This window comes from Echeneis naucrates, chromosome 12 (assembly GCF_900963305.1).
Source record: "Echeneis naucrates chromosome 12, fEcheNa1.1, whole genome shotgun sequence".
Classification (NCBI taxonomy): Eukaryota; Metazoa; Chordata; class Actinopteri; order Carangiformes; family Echeneidae; genus Echeneis; species Echeneis naucrates.
In genome coordinates, this window is record NC_042522.1 from 4,874,783 (window position 1) to 4,885,682 (window position 10,900).

Here is a 10,900-nt window from a genome sequence, read left to right on the forward strand (position 1 = left end):
ATCCCTTAGTCTCCCCCTTTCCTCAGGGAAAGGTATTGTTCTCTGGAGGAGTGACATTAATTGTTTGTCTTGTCGTTTCCATTTTTTCACCTGCTGTTCTTCCATTCTCCTTTTCAAACCCCCTTCCACCACCGCCACCTTTCATTGAGCGCATAAAATGTTTTATTAGATGATTTAGACCACTTATTGACGACTAGCACATACTGAAACTGGAGAACACTGACTGGAGTTTTGATGATGTTGGGGTTAAAAATCCTCGAATGAGATGTTTTAAAATCCTAAACAGAACATGGACAAACACGTATAAGGATCCTTTTAACTTGATAATTAACAGATTAATATTATAATAACTATTTCACAGCCAAGTTATAATAATCGATCAGCCTATTCTTCTACATTCTATTCTACGCGACAGTAACAAAGGCTGTAACTATCCCATTTATTCAGATCAGACATCTCTTTGTTAACATTCAGTTGAAGAATGCTAAACCAATCAAAATGAAAAATGAAAAACAAATGTGCAAGGATTATCCAGTGAAGGAGTGAACACTGGATCAGAAATGTAAATAGCTTGTGCTGAAAAGTGTTGCTTGGTAGCTGAAGCAACTGACTGGTAAAGGCAAACTGAAATTCAATGAAACAAACTCAAGGTACAGACATTTGTTATTGTATTAGAATTTGTGCCCATAACTATCTCCAGGAGCCAACTTTTTATATCCATCTTCATGACCATTTCTGACAATTAAGGAGTTAATTATAGTCTCATTTTCAGCCACTAAAAGTTTGCTCACCCAAAAATAGTCCATTATCAGCCAAGACAATATATCATTCAGAGCTTGATAATAAGTTGCTGTTAATGAGCTGTATTTCTCTCCAAAATTAAAAATAACAGTGTGAATGCTGTAGAAATGTGAATTCACCTGCTGCCTTTAAAATGTGAGTCAGCTGAACTCAGGCTAGATGAGCCTGAGAAAGCATGTTGATCAAACTTGACGTGAAGTAGAGTGTACTGTTTGGTCGCAGTCCTTACAGACATTACAGAGTCTGTTTCTCATTGGGCTGGATTCATTTACTGGGACTCCATTCACTTAAAGTATCTGTGTACAGAGAAACGTAAAGCAAAAAAAAAAAAAAAAAAAAGAAACCAATGACTCACAAGCATTTAACCATTTGGCTTTTCAAGAGATGAATAGACTGTCGTTTGCATTATAACGTGTCAGAGAGACGCGACTTCAAGCACCATCAGATAGTAGCTGCCTTTTGATTCCAGTTTCATAATGTACATTTGGTAATGCCAGAAATCCTGCGGGAACATTTACAGTACTATCAGCCATTTTTTCTCTGCCTCTGCCAGTCTCTCTCTTCTTTTTCCCGTCCCATCTGTCATTTTCTTGTCACCATTATTAACAGTGCCATCTGTTTTCCTCTCCTACACTCTCACCTCTCTCCACTTACTGGACACATCCTCCCTCCACTTTGATATCCCCTCTCTCTCTGACACCTCTCTCTTCTCCCACTCTAATTCCAACACTTTAGCCTACACCCTGTTATCTCAAATCATTTTCCACATGCTCTCTCCTAGGCGGAGACCTGCAGACCTCCTGTGGCACCATGGATGAAGGAGGTCTTCATGACAATATAGACTGGGAGGAGGAGCGAGCAATGGAGCAGCTTGCCTGTGAGGGAGATGACTTTATACCTCCCAAAATCATGGTAGGCGATAAGGATCTTAATCATCTGCAGATTGTTTCATTACCAGGTATCTGGTCTGGAACTGTTACTTTAATTAAGATGTTAGATTACCCTCCAGCTGACAATTTCCATATTCCAGTAAATTCTTTGGTGGTTGCGCCAGTGTTTTGTTTTTTGGATTTCTTTGACATGTATCCTCAGTAATGAACAAAAAGAAATGAATGTGTTTTTTTTCCTAATTTTCAGTGTCATTTCTTGAACATTTTATGATGAAGAAAATCAATCACAGTTGTCTACTTTAAAGTAAATGCTTAAAAATATGTGAAGAAAGGTATCAGAATTTTTCCCTCTTAAGTAAGTGAGTCATTTTAGGAAATGTTTTCTTCTTCACGATAGCATATTGATAGATTATTCCAAACTCTTGGCACTACAGTAGAGCATGATATTCATATCTATGCATCTGAAGTACTCCTGCTGTAGCACTGTGCATATTATATAGAGCTGTACCTTTCCCTGCAGACATGCAAGGTGATAGAGCTTGTTCTTGTCCCCTTCTCTCTCTCTTGTTTTTCTCAAACTGCTGCCCCCCTCTCCTCCCCCAACCCACCCACCCAATCTCTCCTGATCCTCCTTTGTTTCTACTTCACCTTTAGCTGATCTCCTCTAAGGTCCCCAAGGCGGAATATGTTCCCACAATAATTCGCAGGGATGACCCCTCCATTATCCCCATCCTCTATGTGAGTCACACACAATGAAGCACTGACATGCTGCATGCAGCAACCGTTAGGCTTACAGCCACACGGACGTGCCAGTTATACACTATTGATTCTTTCAGATAAGTCCTGTCTGTTGAAGACGTTTCTCTCAGATGGCATACCGAATTAATATTTTGAAATACTGAATGGTAATGTTTTGTATGAATGTCTTTTTCCAGGACCATGAACATGCAACTTTTGATGATATTTTGGGTAAGTTTGGATCTGTCTGTTCAACTCTGTTTTAGAAGACCCTCACTCATTCCTTTCCTTTTTTTTTTTTTTTTTTTTTTTTAAATATAATCATTAAGTGATCAATATGAAATAATAATAATTATTGCTGTATATATGTGATATGTTAAAATTAGCTCTTGCTGAATTTTCTGTGTGTAACTCTTTTTATTAGTCATAAGTAATAATAGAAATAGCCATAATTTCCAACACCGAGGAATATTAACCTTTATTAATTTAAAAGTATGAGAATATGATTCTGGAAAAGCTGATTTCTGGTCATGAAGTTGAACTGCACCAGCTGGAGTCTAAACTGTGACTCACACCGTGAGAGTTAAAGGTCACTGTTTGATTTGCAGGTAAAGGCTAAACCTTATACCTGCACATCTCAAAACTCTGAAAATGTAGCTGAGATCAGACTAATACCATCTGCTCCATGGGAGACAGTTAAAATCCCACAAAATGACATCAGCTAGTCTTTGCATTTTGAAAATTAGCCTCTTTTACTCATTGCAAACTCAGAATGGACTAAAGTTCACATTGATTGAAAGGTTGCCAATAAATGGTTTACACATGTACTGTATATTTCAGCTTTCCAATTTACTGTCTTTCATTGACTTTGATTTTATTTAACTGCTGTCTCAGGTTCGCACTTCAATTTAATTTAAACTTCATCTTCTTTGTGGAGTGTCTCAGCTGTTTTTTACTCCATCTGTATCCAAACTCACCATGCAGAGACGATATTTATTTTGTGTTCAAGTGATTGTTGCTTCTCCGTCTCTCTGTACGTTGTTTCTTGGATTTTTTTTCCCCATTCCTTTCTGTCTCCATCTTTGGTCCCTGTCAATTACATAAATCCAAGCCTTTTTCTATCTCACAGAGGAAATAGAGAAGAAGCTCACAGCTTACCGGAGAGGATGCAAGTTCTGGAGGATGCTCATCTTTTGTCAGGTGAGGCAAAGAGAGGAAGGGGAAAAATTGTGTTTTGTTGCATGGAAGCGTGGAGTCACTCACTCAGCCATTCATCTTCTACTGCTTATCCGTTTCCGGGTCGCAAGGAGTGTTGGAGCCAATCCCAGCTCACACTGGGAAAAGGTGGGGACCTGGATGAGTGATGATGTGATGAGTCCGTGCAGAGACAGACAGAGACCAACAACCACTCGCATTCACAATCAGACCTACGGAAAAATTTAGAGTCACCAATTAACGGTGGCAGGAAACCCATGCAAGCACGGGGAGAACATGCAAATTCCACACAGAAAGGCCCCAAGCCCGGAAATCGAACCTGCAACCTTTTTATTGTGCTAATAACTATGCTGCCGTGCTGCCCCAGCGTGGAGTCATATTTGTTTATTCACACACTGCATAAGGAACGACCTGAATAATTAGCTAGACTGCATTATTAAATACCTTCCTTTTGGGATCTCAGTGCTTAAAATCTTAATTAAGGGAAGGCAAATTAGCAGTTCTGATAATGTGTTTTGGTCCACTGGGATTGGCTCCAGCACTTGATGGAGAAGGACTTGAAAATGAAGTGTGTTTTGCGCCTGTGTGTGTTTCTTAGGGTGGCCCTGGTCATCTGTATTTACTCAAGAATAAAGTGGCAACCTTTGCCAAGGTAGAAAAGGAGGAGGACATGAGCCAGTAAGTTATCACTAGACTTCTGGGTCCATCTGTGTTTAACGTATCTTAGCTTGAGCTTTCTATCATCATATATCTTGACAGCAACAATCTCCATGTCAACACATAGAAAACATGACTGAGAACAATATTAGCATACTGCACACTTTAACTGCACCAGTGATCAGAGTAAGGGGTGTGTTAGAAGTCCCTCACATCAACACTTCACTCAGAATAAACGGACTCCTTTTCATTTTCATTTTGTGTTCAAAGAATCGCATGCCCTGAAACAGATTTGTCAGCTAAATGCTCCTTGCTGTGTTTTCAGAGTATATTAATGTTTTTCTGTGAAAGCTCTCCCACTTGATTAAATTAGAAATGTTCCACTGGGACTGTACAATGTTCTCCCTACATTTGTTTGTCAGTTATAAGAACACACTCCTACTTTTGAGTGATCTGTCTCTCCCAGGGGAGCCATACTTGAATATGTGGTGTTTGCTTGTTTCAGGAATATAAACACATGGCTCACTTTCTGTTCCACAATTTCCTTCGCAAAATATTCTGTTAAAACTCTTGCTTCACTGCAAAAGCAAGACAGCAAATCAGTAAAGAGTGCCAATGACTTGACAGAATATTTAAAAAAGTTACTCATGCAGTCTATATTTGACAGATGTTGTTTTTGGGTTTAGTTTTTTTTTTTTTTTTTTTTTGGTTGTTTTGTTTTTTGGGTTTTTTTGCTGTGGTGAATGGAAATAAGTCATTTTAGATTTGTTCTTTTGTTTTTGGATATCCACGTGACTGCTACCTTTGTCTATGGTCAGATTCTGGAGGCGACTGAGTCGTTTCATGAGCAAAGTCAACCCAGAACCCAACCTGATCCACATTATGGGATGCTATGTCCAGGGCAACCCCAATGGAGAAAAGGTATAGACACTAACACACAAAACACTGTGTTCAGACAGAAAAACCGTAACTACAATAACAAATGACACATAACAAATGGCACTAAAAATTAGGCCATGGATTAACCCAAAAGTTAATCCAAGCAATGAATTGCATCAATTCAATTTAAATTACAACACAGGACAAATTTGCACCCCCCACCAACAGCAACCTGTCTTGACAGACTGAGGAGAATGAGAAAGTCTTTACAGCTCATTAGCTGTGTGGTACCATCCATTTTTCTCTAATCCGGCTCTTTTCGAGTATCTACTGTTCTTCCAGTGATGCATGGTAATGAGACAGCAGCTGATGGTCTGCACTGAACAAAATGTGTCCTTACTTTGTTACTTACTGACACAAATTTTCCCCCAATCTGAACTCTCTTTGAATGAAATGATAAACAATTCTGAGAACAAAATTAAAAAGTGGAAGTTTAAAGACACTGGATGAGCTAATTTCATCCACTAGACTGGGCACGTTCTTGTCTTATGTCTCATGAGTTGCTTTGTGATTATCATATGTAAGGTATACTGGTTTTGTTTCTGAGGCTTTAGATGTGTGCTGTATACTAGAAATACCCAGACATGTTGGATTAAGGTACAGTTGGACTTGGTTGGGGTGGTGGGGCACCTGGGGGAGCCAGGTATTTAATCTGTCTGGGATCATTATCGTAAATGTCACTTGTTAGCGTGTCGGGCTGTTGTAATGAGTCACCTGTCACAGAGTGTCAGCGGTTGTTAGATCTCCTGGGAGGGGACAATAGGACACCATTGTAGGTTGGGAACAAGTGGTGTCACGGACTTGCTCCTGTGATGAGGGGGTGTTTGACGTGGGTGGCCTTCTCTGCTTCCCTTTTAAACTATGTCCCTCCTATGTATTATTTAATATGTATATAATCTACCTTGAGCGAACTGCCGAGACTTACTTTTGTTTGTTTAGTGTTTATTTCGTTTCACAGATACAGTTCTCTCACATTCTGATGGTGTTGGACTATTAAATGTGCAATACATCTGGTCTACTAATAACAAAAACCAATAATCTATTATTCCAGTGTCAGTCCACCATCATGGTCAAAATCTGTGCCACACAAACTGATTGAAAAACTAAGAATTGAAAGTTATCTATTCATTACACTTCTTGATGCTTACGGCTCTCGATTTGTGTGTCTTTGTGTTCATTTCCCTGATTGCTGCTCTTTGCTTTTGTATTTACACTTGCTGTGCCTGTGTCTGTCAGCCTTTGTCTGATAATCAGCATATCAATCTCCTGTTTCTCCCTCGCTGCCTTATTCCACCTGAGCGACTATCATCTCACTCTGGGTAATAATGCTGGTAAAAACTGAGTGACACTGAGTCACTCCCTGACTATAACAAATAACAAATCACCCATACACACACACACACACACACACACACCATAGCCAGCAGTGTTTGTCTGACCTAACTGCCGATTCCATCCACATCTGCCAAAATGCTTTGTTATATAAAGTGGATCTCTGGCGCTGATGGACAGTCTGGCAGCCAGCAGAACAGACTGCACATCATTGATATCTGCACTGCTGCAGACACAAATGCAATCATTTGAGTAGAGTGTGAATCCTAAAACAACCAATTGGGTGTGGCTAATTTTTTTCTCCAGTGATGTGGGACAATCTCAAGAATGATAGCTTCACACTGCACTTTTTTCAGCACAGTTAGAAAATACAATTAATGAATTTTGCTATTTAACTTTTTAGCATAACCCTCGCCAAACAAATACACGACAGCCCACATCAGGGGCATGTTGAACTGTAAACCTGTTCATTGCTGGAATCCCTATTCAACCAATTTTTAAACAGTTCAAATGCTGCCAAATGCTTCACTCTAGGCAGCACATGTTTTTTTTAATACACATTTGAAAGTAAGCCATTGCCTCACTGGCTGATGTATGTTCATATATCGCATGCAAATATCTGGGGTTGTGCTCTGGACTATTTTAATTGTAATTAATGTACCAAGTGATGGAAACAACACATCTGAATGCAAAATTAAGTAGCTGCTGAACTGGTGGTGATTACAGATAAGTAGTGTTTAAACAGCCATGTGAAGGTTGGACTAGAGGCTCCACTTAAGAGCACAGCACCTAAACATTGTAACGGTCGTTTTGAAACACAGTTTGGAGGACATAGAAATGAAAACAAAAGCTGGAGATGGATTTAGGTGAGCAGGAAAGAGATGTAGTGTGACCCAGTTTTCAGAAAATTTCAACCATGTTTAAGTTTTATCATCACAAAATATGAAAGAATCCCGGCAATATCAGCCACTAAGTGCCACCCAGGACAGGCAGAAATCGAACAATCATGAGATCTGTTATTTGCCTGCAGCTCTCTTTGCACTTACAGACGAGCTGTGCTGCCTGCATCTCCCAAACCTCCACGTCTGGCAACTAACCATCTTCTTTTATCCTCTTCAAAGTGAAAACACACAGGATGAAAGCAGCTTTTTATTTACCACCTCATTTTGAGCGGTATAAAAAAAAGAAAAAGGTGAATTTGGCCTTTGATTTCACTGACAGGAAGGTCTAGAGATGCCTCGTGATTAAATCCAACCGAGGCATCAATGACATTCAAGTTTGATGTGCATGACAATGAGAAGAGACAACTGAAAAAAATGTTGCACAATTCACATTAAAACTTCAGTGAAGACATTAGGACTTTAATTGCTTAGTTAATTTCCTGTATTCCTTAATGTGCTCGTGCTGCTCACATTGCTCTCCTTTTGACAAGCCATTTTTCATGATACTACAGAAGGTCATATCATGGCAGAAAACCGAACGCATTTGCAACATTTCCTCTCCTCTTTGTTACCTTCCCAGGATGGATGTGCAAATGTCTCTTTGGCAGAACTGAGCTGAATTTCTTGTCAGTTTTTGTCCGCACTGCTGTATTTGGGTATGATTGTGTGTTATGTCTGAAGATGCGGGTTCTCCTGCTGTGAGCGTGTCCAAGTGCAGTGCAATCAATTGGTGCTTGGTTTCTTATCTCGGTCCAACAGCTGTTCCAGAAACTGAAGAATCTGATGAGGCCTTATTCTGTCGAGTTTGAGTCACCGCTGGAGTTGTCAGCACAGGGTGGGTGTGAGCAAATGCACTCAAACATGCCAATCACAAGGACACCCGCACATGAATGAGAGAAGATGTCATATGTGAAGCAGTAACACTTGAGGGAGGAATATGACAAATCTGAAAAAACAAATAAATAAATATCTGATTTATTAGCTTCTCCATCAATTCAAATATGAGCATCCAGTCCATGCACACATTTTCTCTCTATCCTTGCTACTTTGATATGATGTTCAAGTCCAAGAGCTAAGTCATATAAACTTCATACTAAGTGCAAGTACTAAGTACTAAGTATTCTGGTACTTTGCCCATATTAAAAACCCACTCCACTCCTCCATGGCCTCAGGTGGGAGTGCAGGGACACAGGTCATCACAAAAGGGTTCAAAACTTTTGTCTTGAGCCAAATATCGTCATTTTAAGCCTCTTAACGCTCACCTATAGTTGTCCAGAGAAAAATGATCCCTCGCCCCATGGGATCTTAGTACATCAGCCGCTACATGTCCATTAAAAAAAAAGTCACAGACTTTTGTCCTCCTGAGGATTTATGAATGACACGTGGACATTTACAGTGACACCAATAACAGAATCAATTTGCACAGGACACCACCTATAAAAACCAAATAATTTCTTCCGTCACCACTGAAAAACTGTAATGCTTACTGAGGGGGGATATTCTTATGGTTTCGTATTACACGTCCTGTAAAGGTAGGAGACACAAGGTCACAATCATGGTAAAGGCCAAGATATTTTTACTTGTACTGCCCATGGGTCATTCTCCAAATACCTGATCCGACATTTCCTAAAACATTTTAATGTCTTTCATCTGGTTCCTCTAGTGCAACAGAAGGTCTTATAAAACCATTTTTCTAAGTCTAAGTTGTACCTCATACAAGTGTTTTCATATAAGGTGTGGCGATATTTTAATTTGCTGGTTTAGAAAATCCTGCCCTAATATTGTTTCTTCCTAAAAAAATCGTTGTTCCCTAAAATATGAATTAAAATGTTTCATGTCTTACCCAATCAAGGCAAAGAGATGATTGAGATGTACTTTGACTTCCGCCTGTACCGACTTTGGAAGACACGCCAGCACTCCAAACTGTTGGACTACGAGGATTTTTTGTGACAAAGACAGCAGAATGAAAGGTGCAGAGGAGCCCTCGAGTGCCACGAGGAACCTGTTCAAACTGATCCAATGACTGAACATTGCTCAACCCGTAGTACCCGAAGCAACAGCTCAATATACCTGCTTTGATCCTGGAGAGTCACTGGGAGAGGGACAGCAGGACAAGATGGCTGAAGACCAACTAAATTATGCTGCGCCTCTGTTCCTCCTCATTTTCAGATTAAGTTTTAAAGACTAACAAAAAGGGCCAAAAGAATACAAATATAAGAAAGAATGAGGAAGAAGTAGACACAACGGGACTATCCACATCAATTCTCTCTGCCTATTGAGTTTGAAAGCAAAAGAAAATTCTAAAGTGTACAAAAAAAAAAAAACAAAAAAAAAACAACAAACAAACAAAAAACCCCATTTTAGTAACATATGTTGCAAGGACACACTTTTTGAGGCTCAAGTGCTTCAGAGAAATCGTTGAAAGTCATTCTGTCATACTATGGTTCTGTGTTTTGACTGGACAGCTTAGATAATCTCAAACCCTGGATACATACATGTAGATTGAATAATCCATATAATGATGTGTGTATATATCACATGAATATATAAGCATAGCTTTAGTCATGCAAATAATACTCTATATGAGAATAATGATGCATCATTTATTTTTGATGTGCATTGTTGTGCAGTTTCATATGGAAATACTTTGGAATAACTCAGGTTTTAGCCATCAAGTAATTATTCAGTTTGTCTATTCTATCAAGATATTGTAATCTTTGTTGCCATTGCTTGGAATGAATGTATTATGTCCCTAGAAATGCATTTTCAGTTTGAGAAATTGAGCTTTGCGTTTTGGTTAAAAAAAAAAAAAAAAAAATGTGCAATGTGTGTGTGAGTGAGTGCCAGAGTGAGTGAGTGTGAGTGTGTGTGTGTGTCTGTCTGTTTGTGTTTTCCATGTAAAAGAAAAAAAAAACATGCAGATGTGTTGTGTGTACTTTCTCTAGTTGCTCCTCTTTCGAAGCAAAAAGAATTGTCCCCTTTATCCCTTCAATTATCTTTCTATATTCAATTAGACAGTGTTGTATGATTCATGATGTCAAGTGGGATCTAACAGCCATCCAAGTGCTCCTACCGCTGTGGAGTAGGAGTTGCCCTGTTGATCCCTTCTGCTCTTTTGCAGAGGAGTCAGGATACTTAGCCTGCCCCTGTCAACAGTGCCGGCTGCTCTCCTTTCTGCCAAACTCACTTGGCTTCTCTTAATGGCCAAACAAGCTTCTGGCACCTCTCACTTCATTGGGCTGCGATCCAGTCGGAGGACCAAAGCTCTCTGAATGAAACAGATCTGCCACAAGTTAAGATGTTAACGGCTATGTGCTGCTCCTGCCAGGTGTCAGCTAGTTATTAGGCCAGAAAATATGTGCTGAGTGTTTGTCTGCGTCCGAGGCC

General features: G+C 39.6%; 1 protein-coding gene across 1 annotated transcript in view; it reads left to right on the plus strand.

Moving 5' to 3' along the window:
- Nucleotides 1-9,463, plus strand: part of nsmfa (NMDA receptor synaptonuclear signaling and neuronal migration factor a) — a 31,177-nt gene extending 21,714 nt beyond the window's left edge. Inside the window, exons 8-15 of the mRNA XM_029516306.1 lie at nucleotides 1,583-1,713; nucleotides 2,346-2,429; nucleotides 2,627-2,660; nucleotides 3,559-3,629; nucleotides 4,243-4,322; nucleotides 5,120-5,222; nucleotides 8,273-8,348; nucleotides 9,366-9,463. Coding sequence (XP_029372166.1) covers nucleotides 1,583-1,713; nucleotides 2,346-2,429; nucleotides 2,627-2,660; nucleotides 3,559-3,629; nucleotides 4,243-4,322; nucleotides 5,120-5,222; nucleotides 8,273-8,348; nucleotides 9,366-9,463 — 677 coding nt within the window. The remainder of the gene's footprint in view (nucleotides 1-1,582; nucleotides 1,714-2,345; nucleotides 2,430-2,626; nucleotides 2,661-3,558; nucleotides 3,630-4,242; nucleotides 4,323-5,119; nucleotides 5,223-8,272; nucleotides 8,349-9,365) is intronic.
- Nucleotides 9,464-10,900: the final 1,437 nt, after the last annotated feature.